Source organism: Amphiprion ocellaris, chromosome 4, assembly GCF_022539595.1.
Source record: "Amphiprion ocellaris isolate individual 3 ecotype Okinawa chromosome 4, ASM2253959v1, whole genome shotgun sequence".
Classification (NCBI taxonomy): domain Eukaryota; kingdom Metazoa; phylum Chordata; class Actinopteri; family Pomacentridae; genus Amphiprion; species Amphiprion ocellaris.
In genome coordinates, this window is record NC_072769.1 from 803,691 (window position 1) to 825,980 (window position 22,290).

General features: G+C 39.6%; 2 protein-coding genes across 3 annotated transcripts in view; one reads left to right on the plus strand and one right to left on the minus strand.

The window, feature by feature from the left end:
* Nucleotides 1-2,401, plus strand: part of arhgap10 (Rho GTPase activating protein 10) — a 53,317-nt gene extending 50,916 nt beyond the window's left edge. For both annotated transcript variants that reach the window (XM_023262227.3, XM_023262226.3), the window contains exon 23: nt 902-2,401. In XM_023262227.3, coding sequence (XP_023117995.1) covers nt 902-990 — 89 coding nt within the window. In that variant the 3' untranslated portion in view covers nt 991-2,401. The remainder of the gene's footprint in view (nt 1-901) is intronic.
* A 4,257-nt stretch (nt 2,402-6,658) lies between these two features.
* The window catches only part of nr3c2 (nuclear receptor subfamily 3, group C, member 2), a 79,193-nt gene continuing 63,561 nt past the window's right edge, over nt 6,659-22,290 (minus strand). Inside the window, exons 7-9 of the mRNA XM_023262243.3 lie at nt 21,294-21,424; nt 12,289-12,446; nt 6,659-11,591 (exon numbers count right to left, since the gene is read on the minus strand). Coding sequence (XP_023118011.2) covers nt 11,436-11,591; nt 12,289-12,446; nt 21,294-21,424 — 445 coding nt within the window. The 3' untranslated portion in view covers nt 6,659-11,435. The remainder of the gene's footprint in view (nt 11,592-12,288; nt 12,447-21,293; nt 21,425-22,290) is intronic.

Below are 22,290 nucleotides of genomic sequence, written 5' to 3' on the forward strand. Positions count from 1 at the left end.
TCTTGCTCTTGAGGACCCTTGACATTTTGCATGTTTTGCTGTGCTGTGGAGATATATCGAAAATTTTAGTTTCCGCTGTGTGCATAACAAATGTGCAAAAGGTCAAGAGGTTTGAATACTTTGCCAAGTCATTGTATATAGAGTTTGTGTAAAGTAGAGTTTAACATATGTTGATGTTCCTTACCCTTAAAATTTGAAGAACATCTCTGAATAGTTTATTTTGTCTTAAACCGTCTTGTCCAGTCTGAAATAACTTTAGCTTATAGACTTAGTAACAGACTTATTTCTCATTTTAGTTATATTTCCACAATATTGCAAACATGCCTGATGTAAAGAAAATTAACAGTCTGAATGATTCATTGTTTTAGTCCTGATGCGAGAGGAGCCGTCAGTCCATTTTAGACTGAAAACCAGTTCAGATCCTTTGAATTTTGGTGGTGGCTTGTGTACACATTCATGAGAAATAGTTCTTTTAAGTTGCTTCCCCTTCCAGTTTTCAGTAGACTAAAAAATTACAAAACAAAATGAGCCAAAAGACAAACAAGACTGCTGCCGGACTTGTAAATATCATTATTCTTTTCATATGTTCTGAGGCAGACTGTCATACAAGACAGTTCCTGAAAGTTCTATTCTGCTGCTGAGATTTAACTCCTGGCAAAATAATTTAAAAAAACAAAACAAAGCATCGAAAACAGACCTTAGATGAGCAGTAGAGATTAAAAAGGGTCACAGTGTAGTTTAGTGTAACAGCGTAATCACTGTATCCTCATTTAAACCTCAAACACATGTACATAAGCTCACTGGAGGCCCTGCGTCCTCTGTGTGTCCCCCACCCTCACCCTCACCCTCACCCTCCCTGTGGTGTTGTCCCCCCCTGGTGACGCCGTGTCCTCTCCTGCAGTGACCCAGTCGAGGGAGCCGGGCTGGCTGGAGGGGGAGCTGGAGGGGAAGAGGGGCCTCATCCCTGAGAACTATGTGGAGATGCTGTAGAACCAAGTGGAAATATTTATGGACACTTTATCACCGAGAAGAGTATGAAAACATGCACGTGCTTCAACTCAACTCACATTTGTTTGTTGTTTTTTTCAATCCAAAGCCCGTTGACTTCACTCAATCCAGAGACGCTATATGTTATTATTGGTGGACTATTCGAGACACAAGTATATCCATTGTGGCTGCCAAGTAGACTTTGTGATGCATGTGCAAGCGTGACTTTATCGCGGTCAAATATTCACACGAGTTTCACCATTGTAACTGCAAAATGGGATTGCACTTACAGTGTTCTGCTGTATATGAAGATGCTGTAGCCTCTAAACATCCAAGTAACTTCGTAGAGAGGATGAACGTCCGTCTGCACTCGCTCTCTGCTCTACCCAATTATACATGGTATCCATGAGCTCACAATCAAAGGGGGGGTCCTGTAGAAACTGTAAGGTAGAATGTCAGCACTGTAGCTTTTAACCCTCCTGACAATGATACACACAAATTTGTTTTCAGTTCGTTAAAGATTAGAGATACCTGTGTGCCTTAACCATCCAAACACCAAGTGTAAATGTATGTACGGGTATGTATGAAAACGAATTGGAGTGCTACTGCTTTCGCTTCTAAAATGTTGTATTCTTCTGTTGTTTTGAGAATATCTAGATATTGAAAATGAGGCACATCGCTACTGTAATTTTATTTTATTTAATTGGCGCATTGATTGCATGAGTTTTGAATTTTAAATACACTCTGTACTGTTTTGTTCTTGGTGCACTCCTTTACAGAAACACAGTGAAACGCCTCCGATGCCAGAAGAACCCTGTTGTGTTAAACACTAGCATCCAACAGTGTGAACAGAGGTGAATTCCAGTAGACAGCAATGATTGAAACCAAGTGTTTTCCATGTCAAATGATCTCTTTTGTTTGTTTTTAAAGCTTGTTTTTAACGTTGCTCAGTTTCTTCTGAGCAGAGAAATGAAACACTCTCACAAAGTTGAAATTTTATATTTCAGCATCACTTTATGTTCACTCAAAATCAATGTTTTATTGTCGGTAAGATTACAAAATGCAGTTCTGACAAAATATTTTAGAGGTTTTCCATCTGTTCAGTATTCACAGCTGAATTATTAAGGAGTTATGACCAAGTACATTTACTCCCTTGAAATGAAGGGCAGGTTTTAGGTTTTCATTTAGATTGGATTTAGCTCATCATTATATGTTCAGAAAATCACTTTTACAAACAATTTACCTGAGAAGTTCGGTTTACCGGATTGTTTGTGTTTCATTTGCAAGAATTTAAAACATTGATTTATAACATTCATAAAGGGTCTTGACTTGTTTCTGTTTATTTTTTTTATTTTTACCTTTGGGTATCCTCTTGATCAATGTTAAACAAATAAAGATTTTTTCTTTTACTGTATTATGTATTCTTGTAACAAAAAAAGAGTTCTAAATGATTTTTAATTATGTAATATTAAGGCGTAATAAGATTTTTTTTTCTTACAGTTATTATCTCAGGCCCTGATGGTGCTGATGATGGTTACATCAGCTCATTAAATTGTAGTGTTTTCCAAATGATGACCTATGTAATATGTATGGATCCAAGAAAATTGAGAAAAACACCCACTGACTGTTCAACTTCACAATTGGGAAATATGTATAACTCAGTTAATGCGAAATCTATGTCTTAATTTTTTGCTGACTCATTGGTTGTGTCACTGAGAAGGCCCACAGTTTCCTACAGAGTCTAAGAATAAAGTGGCTGGTGAAATGCAGATTCATTCTGCAGCCAGTACTGACACAGTGAGCCATGGAGTGTAATGTAAGCCTTTCCCTTTATATTGACCTGCACTGGTCCATCTGACTAAAAGCTGCTTCCAAAATAACTTTCCATAAGGGGATTAAAAATAGATGGTAATCTTTCACAGTGGAAAACACACTAATCCACCTCCTCCTCCCCGATCCATTAACATCTCAGCCTCATGCATGTTAATTCTTAGACTACATCTGTGTAATTAACACACCAAATGGCCTCCAGACCCGGTGCATTGGCCTCAGTTACATAATTACCATCAGTCCACCACCACGCTCAGACCTCCGATAAGTGGACTGATGCACTATTTAGCAGCATAAACACACAGTTTGTCCATTTAAAGAGACATTAAAGGCTCAAACTCTGGTTTTTGGTTCAAAGCGTGTCCATGAGCTTCCAGAAGCAACATGATGGTAACAATGAAGTGAGGCAGAGTTAATGACTTGGGCAAAATATTCCCCCAGAATCACTCTAACCACCCACCGCCGGGGCCCCTCATCATCTTCCCTCCGTCAGAATACTGCTGAATCATAGAGACATCCACCCTGCCTGCCTCTCACTCTGCTTTGGACTGTCTATCAGAGAGCACATTGCTCTATCTGCCTTCCTTTCTCCTGTTTCTTCTACCTACCTGTCTGTCTCTCAGGATTAATTAAAACCCCTGTCAGGTCCTCCCCCACACGACTTCTTTTTTTCAGTCAGTGCTTCATATTTCTGCTGTTCTAATAGTCATTTATTCAATTAATGAAGTCCCCGGTCAGTCATTAAACCCCTAAAAACTCATCGGTTTGTATCATATGTAGAATTCTTTTCCATGAAAATAATCCTTTCCTGCTTTAAAATGGCTTTAATATAACTGCACTGTTGCTTCCTAGAACAGGGGTGTCAAACTCATTTTAGTTCAGGGTCCACATTCAGCCCAGATTGATCTCAAGTGGGACGGACCAGTACAATTATAATAATAACCTACAAATAACCGCAACTCAAAATCTTTCTCTTTGTTTTAATCCAAAAGAGTACATTCTGAAAATGTTCACATTTAATGAACTATCTTTTTACAAAACATCATGAACAACCTGAAATTTCTTAAGAAAAAAAAAGGGCAATTTCAACAGTATCATGCCTCAGTTTATCGTTTACACATTACAACTTAGACATCACAGTTTATCTACAAAGGCACAAAACATTTAGTCACAGGTATCTGGAATTGAACGATACAGTATTTTAGTTTATGATCAAAACAGCTTGTCAACATCTAGCAACAAGAAAAACACTCAGAGTGCAGTACTGTGCCAAGGCTGCTCAGCCTTTGTATCCTTTCTGACAGATAAAATCTTTAATAAAAATGACCTTGCACTGAGCACAGGCATGTGTTGTGCATGTGTATGTTATGTACGGATACGGAATTGCGTGACCTAAATATGTAGCAGGCGACAGGAATTGATGGGACTCAGAAACACCCCCATGATTTAATCAACTGTTCCTTGTATGATTTCCGACGGTGGATTTGTAGTAGGATCACAATTATGTGGTGATCAGCAGGCAGGTGATGTAGCATTCACTTGTTGTCATAGTTACAGTGACGGCGTGCCGCTATCTCACAATGATAGAGCATTCTTTAACAAATCCGTGGATCCAGACTCTAAGCTGCATCACTGCCAAAATCTAATCACTTGGTCCTTGTTTCATTTCTGACTTTCCCTGAAAGTTTCATCCAAATCCATTTTTGAGTGATGTTGTACAGACAGATTCACGTACGCTGACCGTCACATAACTTCGCCACGTTTCTTGGCGGAATAATTATTTTAAATTTTCATTAATTTCCACATCTGTGTAGTTATCCTGACTACCTGAACTGACTCACTATTAAGGAAGGTTAATTTATCCACCTGCCTTGTAAATGTATTAAATGTATGCCTAAAAAATACATAAAAGTTGTGGCAGTACAGTGGACAAATTTAAAATAGTAGTCACTTATATTGGAAAAATTGCAGTTAATGTCATCTCTGTAATTTTTACACTTTGCAAAGTCATCCCGCGGGCCGGATTGGACCCTCTGGTGGGCCGGTTTTGTCCCACAGGCCGTATATTTGACACCCTTGCTCTAGAATGTGCAGTCCACTCACTGCAACTGCAGCACACCAGCTCACCTACAACTCTGCTTAAATACTGTTAAACTACTCTGTGGCATGATTTAATATTGGATTAATTTAGCTGTACATGTTCAAACTGGGTGTCCCGGCCTGGGCCTGGAATCTTTCTGCATGGAGTTTGCATGTTCACCCTGTGCACTCGTGATTTTTCACCAGGTTCTCTGGCTTCCTCCCAAACTCCAAGAACATGCTGAGGTTAATTGGTAACTCCAAATTGTCCGTAGGTGTGAATGTGAGTGTGATTGTTTGTCTCTATATGTAGCCCTGTGATAGACTGGTGACCTGCAGAAAGTCCCAACCTGCAAATCGACAGGATTGGTTCCTCTGGTTTGAAACCCTGAAAGTCTAAATCTGTGTTTTTGAGACTGCGATCAATAGTTTCAAGGTGGAAACGTTCAGCCATGACTGCTTACTTCGCTCATGTTCCAGCATATACAACGCACCATATGGACATGTTAACAAGCTAAAATACTTGATTATCACTGGAGGGGGTCGTGTGTTTATCAGTTCTCCTTGTGAATTTGAGGATTTGAACAAAAGGTGTTAATCTGAGCAGGTCAGACTCACATTTGAGGCTTTTGAGCTGCCTTTGTATCACTTGAAGTTGCTCTAACTGTGGTGATTGTGTGCCTCTGAATGCATTATGTATCAGTCAGACTGGGATGATGTTATACATCAGTGTCGCCGTGTCCATTTAGACTGGATGTAGGTGTGTTTGAGTTGAAATCCAGAGAGGCGTGTTCATTTCTCACCTTCTCGTCCTGGCCGTGTGCCAGCTGTCCTCTACCTCCCATGATGCAGTGTCCTTCAGCCCGAAAACACACCACACCGTGACTCAGTGCAGATCAAAGCTCTACAGTGGTTTACCTGGAACTGTGAGAAAATGACACAACTAAGTGCCACCGATGTGTTTGAATTTCCCAAACGTGCCAGTGTAGAGGTTATGCTAACTTAATACTTTGCCGTGTCTTCATCTGGTTCCTTCACAGCGCAGAGCTCAAATAAAATCATAATAAGTCTTGATGCGTTATTGGGGGTGAAAACTGACTGGGAATTTGGAGAAAAGTGAATTTCAAACATAAAGGAGCAAGTGTGGAGGGAAAAAAAACCCCTCAGCTCAGAAAGTGGGCCACAGAAGCCGCCATGTGCGCGGGTGCAGCCGTGAAATCAGCCTGATCCAATAGATTCTGTTTATCTGGCACGACTACAAGTGAAAGCAATTGGAAATCTGGGGGAGATTTGGAGAGGGCTGTGGATTCGGAGAGAGAGAGGAAAAAAATGAGCAAAAAAGTAATACTGTCTGCTCTACAGTCTGGCAAAGCAGGCGTGTTTTCAGATCAGCCTTTAACAAGGTTAATGGTGATTTTTCTCCACAGGCAGCGTTTTACTGTAAAAGTCTCATGCTTGCACGCTTCCTCTCTATTTTTATTCTTTTCTCTTTCCATTTTCCTTTGTTCCCTTCATCTCCTCTCTTTGTGACTGCTGTACCTGCCGCTGCTCCACATCATTTCTGTTTTCCCATGCTAACACTTGTGTTTTTTGGCTTATTATCCTCCCCAGCCACCAAATGCAGCTGTTTGGAAAATTCATGCAGATCAAACAGCCCATTTTTTAGGGCACCTGTCCTCACTTCTGTTTCGCAGTCTAAATTTCATCACACACATAACACACAGCACATACATACACAAACAGAATGCGACACATCAAATGATCAATTTAACGGTTTTATTAGAATTTTGCAATAGTTTTGCAAACACAAGTATGGCAATATCTGCATCAAGATATACAGTATTAACTGGTTTCAAAGATGTTTTATTGGTTCATGGTGAGGGATGTCTACTGTTTGTTTGCTGGATAGTTTGCTGAGAAATATTGTACAAAGCATCTGAGTAAAAAGTCATTTTTGGAATTGGAAAAAAAAGCATTTGTACATATTAATAAGAAATGCACTGCCATGGCTGTGGTGATATGGCTTAGTCTCTGTGCACCCGATTCATTACTGTGACAGAAAATGGCAATGACGTGACTCCACATACAGTGATGCAATAGTGTACTGGGAAACAGTTGGAAAATTCTGAGTCATCCACGCCAAAAAGAGGAGTAAATTTAGAACCAGACAGCTCTGAAGATAACGTTGCTCCCTCGAGTATGGAAGAGGTTTTATTTTATAGTTTGCAGGAGGTGGTGATTGATGACCATTAAATAAAACGTACATTAATCTTGTTCCTCGGCACTTTGCAAAATATTCCCTTTTTGCAGAGTTAGGTGAGAAGTTCAATACCATTTTCTGATCTGTCCCAAAAAAGAAAACTACTAACTTAGAATGTCATCCAGTCTTTATTCTAAGCTAAGCTACCCATCCTCTCCTTAGAGCTAGCCTGAACAAGCAACTTTTACACCGAAATGTTCAAGCCATGCCAAGGATTTCTGCTAGTTTTTTCAGCGAATTAGGCATTTTAATGACAATTCTCACCACCCTGCATGCAAATATTCCATCAAAACAATTCCACCTGCCACTATTTTTATGGACCACCATTGCTCCAACCTTTGCTTAGCTCCACCCAATACGTTTGTGATCAGTTTAAAGAAATATGAACCCAAGCCAGAGTGTTTTTCCCCTATAGCAGAATGATGCTGAGGTGCAGCCAGACCATGCAGGACTATATTTATCCTATAGACAGTGCAGTGGTATTGATGTCCTCATCCAGCTCTCAGCAAGTAAGCAGATATTTCCCAAAATGTGAAACTGCCTCCAAATAGCCAAGAAAAAAATTTTAAAAATTAGTCACCAGTCAGTGCTTATATTTCTTCAGGGTCTTAAAAGGCCTTAAAACATCACGGATAACATTATTCACCATTATCATAAACCTACTCCCACCTGTACCAGCAATATTAAGAGTTTTACATTTCTATTTGGGTCAAAAGATTTTTTTTTGTAGTTGGACGTTATTTTGGCAATTAGTGCAGTATGTCCAACAACTGGTAAAACAGTCACATTTCAAATTGGCCAGATGTCAGGTACACTACAATCTCTGTCCATCCACCATTTCATTTTGTATGTGCACAAAGTTTGTATTTTCAGTCTAAAAAAAGTCAAGAAGTTTCTTTCACATATCCCAGTTTCAATAGTTTGTGACTTTTTGATTTTATTGTAGTGCTCATCAACAATACCGCCATGGATTAAGAAATCATTTCAACAGCAACGAGGATCCATCACTTAGTACATCTTGTTACAAAATAAGAAATACTCTTTGATTTTTTTTTTCTTCGAGCCATGTGAACAATGATGCAAAAAGTAAAAAACAAAAAAAAAATGCAAAATCAAATAACTTTACTTAATAAGAAGATAAGAAATGTACTCTCTCTAACATTCAGGTAGTAAGTTCCATAAGTCTCTCTCAATGTATGATACATTCATTTCTCTTTTTGGCCCTCTCTGGTGCCAACCCTTACTGTAAATTCTTCTCTGTGATCCAACACACAGAACATGGCGAGTGGGAAACACATTTTTTTTTTTCCAATATTCCAACAAGATGGTAAAGTAGAAATGTTTTATACTATACTCAACATAAGGACTTGCTGTATTATTTACAATATATACTGTAAAATTGTAAATCAGGTGAGATAAAAAGGCACAAGTTTCCCTTTTTTTTAAATACAATGTAAACATCTCATCAAAAAGCATGCAATAACATTTCATTTTACAAAAAGGATATCATTTTAGTCAAAGTACTTAAATATTGTTTTCCAGCAAAATATAATTCTCTCAAAAATACTTTCCCATTCATCCTATGAACCTTTAGACAGTTTTTTTTTTATTCCTTAAAAAGGACAAAAAAGGGATAAAATAAAGAAACAGTGAGAGATTAGCGTAAGGGCAAACAAGACGGATTGTAAAATGAGGCCTTTCTGATCAGGTACTGTACAAAAATTATTGCGGTGATGGGTGATATTAATATATCGAATTAAGAATATGGAGCCGCTAAACAGTTTGGTCTTTCAAAGCCACCCAATGTGTGAACCCCTACAGGGAACTAACATTTTTGTCTCAGAATTCCAGAAGAAAATCTAATTTTGTGGATGAGAAACAGTTGAAACCCAAATCCCACAACCAATATAGAATAATGCTCCTTAAGCAAAAACTGAAAATGCACAATCCACCTACTTTTTTAGACCCCTTTCAGCCGCACTATAATTTTAGTACAGTTGTGAACGACGGTTGAGATCCTGACACCTCCATCTCTTTGAATGCAAATCTTTCAACAATTACCACCACAGAAGAGACCTCATAGTGTAGCACAGCGCCGTCATTACGAGAGCCGAGGCCACAAATACAGTACACAACCACCCCGCTGTGCTAATGATGTCATGTCTAACGTTAGCCTGGGTGATCATGCAGAAAGTCTTTTACCGCATTATCACAGTTGCTTATCAAAACAGACAATTCCTGCTAGCTGCACTAATGCCTCATTTCACATTGTATCTCCTTTGTGCAAATCTATAGGTGGAAATAGGATATAGCTAATCCTATAACATAAATGCATAATACCCACGCTGCAAGAGCAGATCATCTATGCACATGCTTGCCAGGAAAAAAAAAAGTAGCACACACACCAACTTAAGCCATACTCACTCCATACACACACGTAAATACACACTTACAGGGCACAAAAAATTAATAATAATCACACCCCCCACTCACACAGTTATTCTTCCCCAGCGACTCTGTCGCTTTTCAGTAGCATCATAGTAGTGTTCCACGACCACCCAGAAACCAGTGGGGTGTGAGCCAAAGTAATGGTCCAGATGACTGGGCCTGCCATACTTAAAATAGTAGTACTTGGCCCGAAGATAAGAAAAAAGCGAAAACTCAATTAGGAAAGGTGATCATACCAACGCAATAGTCTGTTCTTCATCAAGCATTCATCAACATGTACCTCAAAACATCTTCTGTACAACAGCTGAATAGAATGTGTTTAAGAAGTTGTTAATACCTCTACACATTTGCCTGGTTTTGATACATTAGCTGTTTGCTGTAAGCACTGCAGAGTAACGCTCCATTTTGGATAATATCAACTTTACAGAGTATGTGTGTTTAAACTTGGGGTCCATATAGTGTACTGTATGGACCGACTACAAGTTACTGTACATGTTATGTTTTGCCTGGCTTTGTAGAAATGAAGCACCTTAATGCAAAATGACTGGCTTGTCAAAAACTAAACCTTTGCAACACACTTTTATAAAATGCTTTTTATTATTTCTGGGAAAAGTAGATAAGTGTTGGTTCACAAAGGGCTGGTTTTGCTTCATTGTGAGTAAAAACAGACATTTGGACAGCTGCTCTGGAGATAGCACAAATGACAGCAATTACTATGGATGCACCTCAGTCAAATCCATTACCAGCGGACTCTACTGAAATTGTTTCCGTAAATGCATTATGTTTTCCATCCTGCAGCACTCCTGACCATTTCTGCACAAAGGTAAAATCTCTCATCAATATTGTCTTAATTCTACACCACAGTGCCTCTAAAATCATGACTTTATGACATGGGAGCTTCACGTGCAAGCTTTCTTTACACAAGAGAGACATTTTTTATTTCAAAACAGCTTTAGCTTTGGACTTTTGCATATTAGTTTTGATTGTTTTACTACAGGATTTAGACTTCAAAAAACTCACTATGTAGATGTCAATGATGGCTGTTATGATACCGATTGAGATTCAAACTTGGACTTACTTAGATTTCATGTAATTATTCAGCTTATGACGACGCTCGTATAGCCCTTGGAATATATTCAAATAGACATTTCGCCATACAGTCTGGAATTTCTGTGCCTCTTCATAATGTCCTTTGCCCTGTAGTCTTGTTGCTTCACTGCAAAGCAAATCTAAGTATTGGCATAATTTTTCATAGTGCTATTATTTGTGAAAGACTGCATAAGCCAGAGTTAATATTTGGAAAATGTTTTCTCTAGATTTGTAAGGGAATCTCATTTTAGTGCATGTGGAGTGCATCTGTGCGACTGTGTGAAGGCATGTGGACAGTGAGTGTGTGTCAGGTTCCCTCTACGTGTTTCTATGTGTGTAGTGAACGTATCTAGCGCATCCTAAGAAATGTATGGCTTTATCTCCATAGAAAATACTGTTATCATCTTTGGGGCAGGGGGACATGGGGGGTACTTCGGGATGCTTTGTCACATTTCTCGTAAGTCCTTCTCAGCGCATCTTGCTCAACTTCTCAAACTATTCACAACTCTGAATCGCTCGTGACTGCAGGGAATAACGCCTTTTTTCTCTTTTTTTTTTTTTTTGTTTTGCTTTGCGTCTGTCACCACATCACTTAACTTTCCAATCCAAGACGAGGACGCTGGCATGCTGGGCGACAGGGTGCAGGCCGACAGGTCAGGCCTTCCTCGCACTTCTTCCCTGAACTTCTTTCTCCTCCTTTTTCCAGTTCTTAATGCCGCTTCGGTCCCAGTTGCGTAGCGAGTCACTTCTTGTGGAAGTAGATTGTGTGAGTGAGGCCCGACTCCACCTTTGGTATCTGGTCACTGATGATCTCCACCAACATTTCGGGGAACTCCACCTTCAGGGCCTGGGACTCACGAAAGGTGTAGAAACAGAAGTCCAACAGGTTCCCCACCAGCTAGACATCACAAACACATGATTCAATGAGAAACATTCTTAATCTGTAGCTTCTTTATATGAAAAGTACATAAAGTTGAGTACATTAGTGGATATTCATGCATTCATCTTGTCAGCAGGCTTAGACCCCTTTTCAGTTCCAATCAGCTCACCACTTGGGGGCACCACCGATTTTTTTTCTGGACAGCCTTCTCTAATGAAAGGTCATCTGCTCAGCTCTAACCCCATTCACTCAGTCATTAGGGTTATTACATTCTGTCCATTTGTCTCTGTGACCTCTCGCTCGCCAGCTCTTACCTCTTGAGGCTTTGCCTACAGTCATTCTACCATGGACTGGTTAACCATGCGTAAAAAAAAATAACAGTGATTTAGCACATTTGCCACAGTGACCACTGTGTACTGTGATCCAATAAACTGCAAGCCGGTATTGATCCCCTTCTGTTCCATTCACCAATACAGCCTGGTCACCGGCTTTTCCAAAATAACCTCTCCCTCGGGGAGAAAGTGGGATGCAATAATCCTTATTCCAAGCCACAACCCCATTGAACCGCTAAGTAAACGCGTTGTCCAAATCCACTATGTTGCCATTTTACTCAAAACATTTCCAGTGATATTAGAGCACCCAAGTGCCATTAGGCAGTGTGAAGAGATGCCAGGGGAAGCCTGTGCTGTACTGCAGACAGGGCAAGGGTACTTACATCATGCATGGCATCCAGCAGCTTGGTGAGCTGGAAGAAGCGCTGCCAGGTTTGGCCAGAGTTGTTGGTTGCTTTTCCCACTGAGCGCCGGAGCTCCTTAATGTAATTAACCCTCATCTCCTCGAACGCCGCCTGGTTCTTCAGACCCTCTTTGGGAACTGGGAAACAGACAAATCCTTCTGTCATCAACTGGTTTCAATGAGCTGCTTTAAATGTCACTGATCCAAAACTGGCAGAAAGAAAGTATTTCAAGTAATATGAGACTTGGATGGATACAGTGCAGATTTATTATGAATGTGTTGAACTTTGTCTGACATGATCGGTGTGGATTTATATTAAGCAGCAAAGTGCATTTCCAGTCGTTCTAAACAGGGAACCTTTTCTCCTACTGTGTTTTTATGGTAGCTGCTGCATATTTTGACATGTCTATAGATGATTCATCTTCAAGAATGTTGTTACAAAAACATTCACATGGCTGTAGAGTTGGGTTTTATTAGATAATATAAATGTGTCAAGCATCTGATATTTAGACTTACTCTTTAGTTTAAAGTTTACATTAAACCATTGCAAACAATATTCACAACACATTCACAACATTTTTATTTTTTTCGAATCACAATTATTCATTGATTTTAGTTACAAATATTTTGCTTTTATTCTCACGTGCTACACTCCTGCTGCTCTACTAAGCTTTGCATCAAAATAAGACTCTGTTCCGTATCCACAGTGCAATTCCTCCAAGCAAAATCTAAATAAAATTACACCAAAACGTTTTACTCAGAATTAAATTAACAGAGCTGCTTTCCGTTTCACTGTGTATCATATGGTGGTGCACTGTATGTCGTCACTGGTATGGATATCTGAGTTGACGCTGGACATAGACGAGGGTTCAGTGAGGTAAAGTTACATTTATCATACTGCAGTTTGTGCTCTTTTTTCAGGTGGTTGAAGTCAGTTTGCAGTGCAGAAACATGTCTCGTGCACTCTTTTCATCTAGTTTGTTCTTGCTTAAAGGTGGAGTCTGCAATTCTGCCTAGCATATTTACATAATTTACATTTCACTACCTCCATCTCCCCAACCTTATCTGCTGTCCTGTGCATGAGCATAAGCGTGTACAGGATTCGCTGCAATAGTTATGAGTAGAGTGGGCCGAGCCATTGTGAATAAACACCACATTTTTTTCAGCATACACAAAATTGACAGCTAGCTGACCGTGAGGAGATATTCACTGAATTTGAGAAAAAGTGTACTGGATTAGAATCACATACTCTGCTTTTAACATCACTTGACCTAAATCCAAAATATTTCCAAACAACGGATGATGATCTGTTTTGAGGGTCTAGCTCTTCACCTTCTGTGCCACATGTTTGATTTTCATTTTGTTGTGGATTAGTACTCTTCTACTCTGGACTGCAGCCACAACAGTCACAATTTTTTTTTTTTTTTTTTTTAAATTTTAATTTTTTTTTGCATGTACATCAGCGTGCAAGTCGAACTTCTTCTGGCTGGTCATTGTCATTTAATTGCAGGAAATCAAACTGTGTTCAGGATTAAGATTCAAATAATGTACAGCCACAACACTGGACTATTATTTTATTTTTGTATCAATATAATGAGCACTGAAAGTACAAAAACAGACATCTCTCATCTGGTGTTTATTATTTGACTATTTATTTTCAAGAAAATGTACTGTATTGTCGTAAAACTCTTTTTCGATTTTTGGCACCTTGGTGGACAAATGATGAGCAATCATAATGACAATCTTATAGTTTCTGTAAGAGGTTCATTATATATTTTTACTTTAATTTCCTCAGACATCTCAATAAGGCTAATTGATTGAATAAAGTTTCAGAAATCTCATTAAGCAGCCAGCCAACGGTTCATTCCCAGCTGTTCAAGATTCCATGAAAATATCACATGGGAAGATTTTATTTTAGAAACATGCACAACATAATTAATAACACAAAGTAACTATTATTCATTTTAGAAGATGAGCATGATTTGTAGTCGATGTGAAAAGTCAGGCACAAACACCAGCTTGTTCCGTTGATGCAGAAATGTGGAGCTGTGTAAAGCTTAATTAGAGGTGCTCAGTGAATTACACTCCGACTCCCACGCAGTCGCCTTTTTTTGGACATTTTTCCTATGTTGACGACCTAAGCCTATTTAGCAACTCATTACAACCACTTTCACCATTTCAAGTGGTAATTAGTTTTCATGTGCAGCCACTGATTCATGATAGACCACTGGTATAGTGGAAAAAAGCAAAAAAAAAAAAAAAAGAGGACAACGGTGCTCGTGTGAATTCAAGGGCTTAATAATTTTGTCAAGAAAACCTCGTTTATCTTACAGTTCGCTCAGTGACCAGAGGTATTAAAATAGCCACAACATTCATTCACTTTATAATCGTCTGGACAGTGGCATCTATGCACTCAGAGTTAAAAGGCAGTGTAATGGAAATTTAGACAAATGTGAAGATTATGATGCGGAAACTACGCCAAGAGGATGCATCAAAATGTCTACAGTATCGCTTTTCTCTCAGTCTTTTTCTCTCTCCCCATGCACGAGAACAAAGTCACATATATGGAAGTCCGCCAGACCTCTTAAATGACATTCAGCTGCTGGCTAACAGATTAAGAAACACGTCGCTTCTCAAAGAGCCTACCTCAAATCAGTGTGAGCAAACGCCTTCAGCTGTCCTTCAGCCAAAACGAAGAAAATGATGATATATACTGAAAGAGTTTAACTGTGTTACTGTGGATTTATACTAAAGTAGTTTTCTATACCCATGGGTATATCTTGTGTTGTCTATGAAAAAGATGAAACTATTATTTTTTTCTATTTTTTTCATAATTACTGATTAATCTGTTTTTTTTTTATTTAATTAGTCAATTCATCATGTAGCACTGAAAAAATATCTGAAAATTACAAATTAAAATGCCCCTTATTAAATTTTCTATCAGATATTAAGAAGAAAAGCAGCAGATCCTAACATGTATTAAGCTGGAACCACATTATTCTGTGTATTTTTGTGAGTGAAATGATCAATAATTGCTGCACATTAATTTTCTGTTGGCCTACTACTCAGTCATTGTTGCATAAATGCACATTTACATCAACCATCCTTATTTTTTTTTTACAGAAACTGCACTATATTACAGTATATGGTGTATTGCAATATAAAGTTACACTGTAATAGAGGAGGTTGATATCAAACAAAGGTTTAATTATAATGATTTATGGTAAGTATGGGCCACATTTGCAAAAACAGTTTCTACTCATTCATTGTTTAATCAGGAAGTGAAAGAAGCTCCTGATCACATGTGACTGATGCGGTACAAAGAAGTGGTTGCACTGACCAAATCCACAGTGAATGGATTTCCCTGCATCCACTGCAGACTCAGACAGGGATAAACATGCCGACTAGAGACAGTAGCATTTGTGTCTCATACATTTTTGGGTTTCTGAAACCCTCTAAAATATGAATTCAAATTTTGAGCTCTATTGGTTTGGATGACTTCCCCTCAGCAGTTAAATCAGGTCATCTTCTTTAGTACTTTTTGGGACTGAACGCCTCAGACAAACCTACAGTAAACCACTTGTAGGAACGATACCAAAAAACGGCAACTGACAGCACCTGTTTGAATTCTGCAGAGTGAATAGCCAAAGGCGAAAGCCTGCTGCATGTCAGTTAGGATTGCAGGTTTTGGAGAACAGATCATTGTAGGTCAATAACTCTGAGAAAGCGTGTTTGTGTGTGTTTGGCTGCCTCCCTCCTGTCTTCTCTTTCAGTCTTTCTATGTAATTCTTTTCATCATACTTTGATGCACAAACACCTGCAGGCATAACATACGTGAAGTTGAGGGAAGCAGATATGAAACGGATTGTACCCTGGTGCAGAGGCTGTGATTTCTGTGCTGTATTTCATGGCTGACATGATGAGAATGTGCTAAAACCCAGGGCCGCATTTGGACCTTTTGTTTTTCTCCCACTGACCCACATACAACCTGATTAGAAACTGACCTGGCATTCAGGGGCGTTACCATGACTGGCCCCAAAATAGGGCATTTATACCACCATAATTGGTGTCAAATTGATTTTCGCTGCAGGTATAGAGCCTGTTCAGCTAGCCTCTATTTCTTATTGGGAGAGCAGTTCCATTACTGTGCAAGCAACACACCCAGGAAAGCTCTTTTCCTAATGCATTTAAGACATAGAAGTACATCATGTATCTCATGCTAGGAGCTGCATCAGCAGGTATGTTGTTAAAGCACATGTAACCTCCAGCTCTTAGCAGCTGGTACATACCTTAGTGACAAGGTGGCTCTCGGGATTGATTTAATACCTGATACTATTCATTGGAGAAGTTTACAAGTAGCCCTGATCATGACCACAACAACCAGCCAGTAAAGGTTCAGGTTGGTGTGTAACAGCAAATGTTCATTCAAACATCACGCAAACAGACTGATGACTGGTTAGCATGATATTTATCGCACTATTTTTAGCAGCGAGCAATCAAGTAGTAAAATGTGTGTCATAAAATGCTCTCCATCTAACCTGTAAACACACTGTACACTTGTCTCATCTGGAATGAGGACAAAAGACGGTTTAGAAAACGGAGGGAATGAGTGAGATAATCAAGCAGTACTATGTACATCTGTGTAGAGGTGAGGAGTGTAACTGCATTGAGCAGGCCGCTGCTCCTGCACCAAATCCAAACAGGGTCATGAGACACCGCAGGCTCAGTGAAACCTTAGCCAAGGTCAGAGAGGAATAACAGCCCTCGTCTCTTTTCTCTTTATCCCCCCTTCTCTCCCTCCGTTTCATTCGTTCACCCTCCCTCTACACAGCACATACACTTTCCCAAACTAGCCCAAAGGCACACACACACTCAGTGACTTCCAGTACTTGCTCAGCTGACAAGTTCTGACACCTCCTCTGTAAACATTTCCACCGCGACTCCTTCCACAAGGCCCGAGCATTATATCTGAATAACTGTAACTAAGAGAGCTTCCTACAGCAGCGCATCAGAGAATCCTGCAACACGCGGCTTCTTTTCGAGATTATTCACAAGCGCTATGCCAAACCTCCATACAGAGCAGTCGCTCCATCATGTGGACTTTGGAGTAGAGATGAGAAATGAAGCACTGGATGACTATTTTCTTGCCACATCCCTCATATTTTATAGTTATATTTTGACTAAATCCAATAACCACAGCAGATTGAACTAACTGTGAAGCACCTTAAAGTCTCTGTTTTGATTCTCCATCCCTGCTTCTTTCATCCACACCCTCTCTTTCAAAATTCCAGCCCGGGTTTCAGCGAAGTGGAGAAAAATAGCAGGTCTTGGAGCTCTGCCTGGTGCTTGACTGGCCTTTATTAAGTACAGCAGGGCTCTCTGGAAAACCTCCAGAGGACCAGCAAGGAGAGGAGAGGGAGGCCACAGCAACAGAAGGACCAGCTCCGACACCCCACCACTCCCTTTGTCTTCTCTTTCTTTCTCCCTATAGCTGTGCACCTGTCTCTTTCTCACCAACACTAGCTCTCACTGTCAACTTTTGCCTCATTCTACTCTTTAAATCTAACATTTCCCTCCTGGTTTCTTATTCTCTTTGTATAGTCTCGCTTCGTCTCTTCCAACGTCCAATAGCTGAAGTCCAGCTGGAGCTCCCTTCCTTTCAGAGTTTGTATTGGGGGAAATGCTTTCACATCGCCTCTTCCATATGTCACTGCACCACGAAGCCAAAGCAACCCTATACCGTTGCTCCTGGAAATAGTGTGTTTTTGACAAATTTCAATGTACAATGTGTGAGTGGCATTTTAATTTTGTAGCTTCTACAATCACCTAGTTTTCACTACTATATTACAGGGTTAGTCATGGCAGATTAGTCCAAATAGTGGGCTATTTTGTGGGTCAATCATTGAAATAACACAACCTATACTGAGGGGAAATTTATCTTTGGTGAAGCTACAACTGAAAAGGCATATTTCTGTGTAATTGTCAAGCAAATTTTTGAAATACTGCAAAAAAGAAAATGCAAATTGGGCTTGTTTCCATTACCTACTTTAGAATATGGCTCCTATTACAGGCTGTGTACACATAATAAACATAGTTGAGAACACCTGAAATAAAACTGATCATTGGCCACAAAAGTGAATAGAAGTCTTCTTCCATATCAGCTAGTATTGGTTTTGTTTCATGTGGTCTAGAGGTGAGGATATCAAAGGAAGAACAGCTGGTCAGCCAAGTGAGTTAAATGTTTGAAACATCAGAACATACTCAAAAAGGTGTTTCCATCTGTTATAATGTGCATAAACAGAACCAACTAGCTTTCAACCTATGCAATGCTTCAAAAATGTAAATGAAAAATGGGGCAAACATGGCTGTAGACATCTAACAAAAACAGTAATAATTAGTAGCTACAGCTGTTAAAGAAATGTATTAGAGAAAAAAAAGCAAATTATAGTTCTCTCTGAAATGTAGAAAAGCAGAGGCAAAGTGAAATACTGACATCAAAATGTATCGTACATTAATTAAATGTACTTAAATTACTACCAAAGCTGTGCATTATTATCCAAATCATTCTCCAGATTACTCTAATATATGTGATGCAAAATTCATTATTAGTTCTCATTATAACTCATTATGAACAATGATGTCAGCTAGATGCGTACACGTGAGCATAAGAACTGATTTACACTGTATTCCAAAGTTCATAGTGTCTGATGTCTGGCCAGTATGCAGCCTCCACCAAACCACTCATGCTCCACCTGTCCACACCTCTCTAACTACGAAGTCTCTTTTGAAACACAAAAACGCACACATGACGCAGACATGTGCATAAATGCAAGCAGTCCTCGTGTCCCAGAGTAGCCGTAAGCGCTGCGGTTACCTTTTCAATAACTCAAAGTGTGGGTGTGGACAGTGAAGTTATGACACAGCTGCCATCACGGATTATTTAACTGTTACTATTGAACTGACAGCAGCAGCTCACACTGTGTTGAGGTGGTGGAAAAACCACTGCTTTCAGTTTCCAACTGAGCAACTGGTCCAACACATCTCCTCTGTGAGGCTGCAGAGCCTGTGGGCGCATCTTTGGCAGAGAGCGGCGTCACGGTGAGACCTTCTTTAGTGAGTGATAGAAATATTCTGTTTATCCACGGCAATTAAAAAAAAAATAAAATAAAATAAACCAGAGCAGAATAGCCTTCAGTCAGAGATTAGAGAAATGACACTGACTCACTTTCCTTTTGCATATTCTGAATGTAACGACATCAACAGGTGCGTGAAACATCAGATCTATTTTCACACTTGTGATCAATGTTAACGGATAACTAAGAATGAGCTTAAAGCTTGATCTAACAGACTTTACAAAAGCATGATTGTGGGTGCCAGGCAGGCAGCTGCTGCCAACACCGTCTCAAAGGTGTGTGGTGGAACAGAACACAAGACATCTTATCAATACGTTGCCTATGTGAGAGGCAGAGTAGGAAGGTGGGAGATGTGTCTCAGGCCGTAGCAGTCCACATTATGACAGCTCCAACCACAGTCGTATATTTAGTTAGGAGGAATTCACAGTCGACAATTGCACAGAAATTACACATGGTGACTTTTTTACGACTCATTCTGCTGCAAATAACAGTCGATGTCCTTAAATGTGAGTGTTTTAGGCCAAAAAAGAGGCAAAAATAAAGACATCTGGTATTTCTCCACCTGGATTATTTATATCCTAGTAATGTGGAAAATGCTTTGAAAGCACATTGATGAAGTAGATAAATTTTACAGGAAGTAAAAAAAACAATAGGGGTTTCATCATGGGAATCTCACTATTTCTAAGATTATGGCTTAAAATCAGAAAAAAGGTTAACCTTTTGTTAATGGTAACAAAACATTGAATCACTCCTTTTCCTTTCCTTTCCTTTTGGAGCTTTTGGATACAACTTGACATGTAATGCATTCTTTTGTTCAGTGTGCGAATGAAGGAGGAAAATAGGAGCAGTTTTCAAACCTTCTGGTCAAAATACATTATTACAGTAATAAGATATTCTGTATGACCAATATACCTTCTTATCTCAATTCAGAAACTTTATTAGGTCTGTAGAGTTACGTTTATTCATACTGCCAAGCAACAAAAAGCTGCGTAACTGTTAAAACACACCTGATATGCCGGCTTGAAACCTGTCCAAGATCAGGCCGCTCTCCAATACAAACACAAACTTTTGTTGTATAATTTAATGAATTCAGCTTTTCATACAATATCAGCTTTTATTCCATTTCACCTTCCATGCCCAGCCCATTTCTACTGGCCACAGTATGCAACAGTAACTTGCGCTCCATGAGTGCACTTTGCTTGACGCAGCAAACAAACCGTTGTGGCGTGGCATGAGGCAACACTAAAACTGGGTTTCAGAGCACAGCAGTGCACTTGTTTTGTGTCTGAAAGCCTTATTTGATTGCAAAATCTGTAGACAGAAGTATCCATTAACCTTGGTAAGTCAATTAACATTTTGGAATTTTTTTAAGTGATACATATTGAACAAATTAGATTTGATGAAATGTTAGAACTTTAGGTTCACCTGTATTTTCTGATGCGTTCATGGACTGTCAGAAAGTTGAAAATCTGACGGTTCTTTATATTTTTACAGTTTCTAAATTGAGCCACTTTGGTAATTGTCTTTTGAATATAACACACCTTTCAAACCTGTGGCAGGTTTTGGGGTTATTTGTTTCTACTTTTACCTGTCAAGTGTCTTTGAGTGCCCAGAAAAGCACGATGCATATAAAATGTATATATTATTATTATTAAAGTACACACAGACATGACACTAATGCCTTTGCTGAGTCGCTCACATCATATGAAATGTGGCAGCCGTTGTCAGGTACTGGTTCGGAACAGAGGCCTCTATTTTTATTGTCTATATGCCCAATTTCAAGACTGTGTGAGCAGTGCATATGGTAGAAACAGATGAGAGGCTGTGTGCAGGCCTGTGGTTTGCTGCCTACCTGTGCTGAGAAGCAGAAGGACCTTCATGGAGAGGAACTCGTCGTAGGTTAGCTGCAATCGCACAAACTCCTGGCTCACCTGCCTCATGCCCAGACACAGGTCGTACATGGCCGACTGCTGCATGCGGTCCCTGAAAGGAGAAACATTTCATGCTTCACAAAAAGTAGCTTCTCTTTCTGCTGCATTAGATTGTGTTGGTTGCAATACATCCTCAGTAGCCGCTCTGCCACACACAGCCATACATTCACTCTGAGTTTATATACTAGGTATTGTTTTATTTTTTCTCCAGCTGGCTTCTTCATTTCATTTCTTCCAAATTAGTTGAGTCCAGTGAAACAGTATTTCCACACAGTGCAGAGGAGGATCCTGCTAGTCTGGGCTAAGAGCAGAATACCAAATCCCCCCAGATTGCAGAGCGCTGCGTACAGTATCACAGCACAGATGCACCACTTTTCCAAGGCTGTGGCAGACTACAAAAGACCCCATATCTAACCCTAGTCACCATAGAAACAAATAGATTTATGTTGACAGAAACATTGCATACATAAACACCTTAACTAAACAGGAATATGCGCATTAATGCATAAAAAATGCAACATTAAGTATATACACTGAGCTCCTCCTGCCGAATACTTTCTCACTCCCTTTCTCTTTCACACACAGTTTGTCAGTAAAATAATCTTGGTTACATCACAGAGTTAACAAAAACAGGAAAGAAACATTAGAAGGGATAACGCACGAGCCAATCAGGAACGTGCTCTGCAGATGCCACAGATTTTCTGGCTTTAGATGCCACTTCTCTGCGCTATAAATCACCATCGCATCAGCTCTATAGTAATTAAATGCAAGTAGTGCGCCCTGACATGAAAGAGGCTGGATTTTTACCAACAACCTCATGAAGGCTCATCTTCACACAGGCAGTGAGAGTGGAGACTTTGTTCTGATAACAACTAAACATTTCATCGAAGGGACCAGAAGCAGCCGATTGGAAACGAA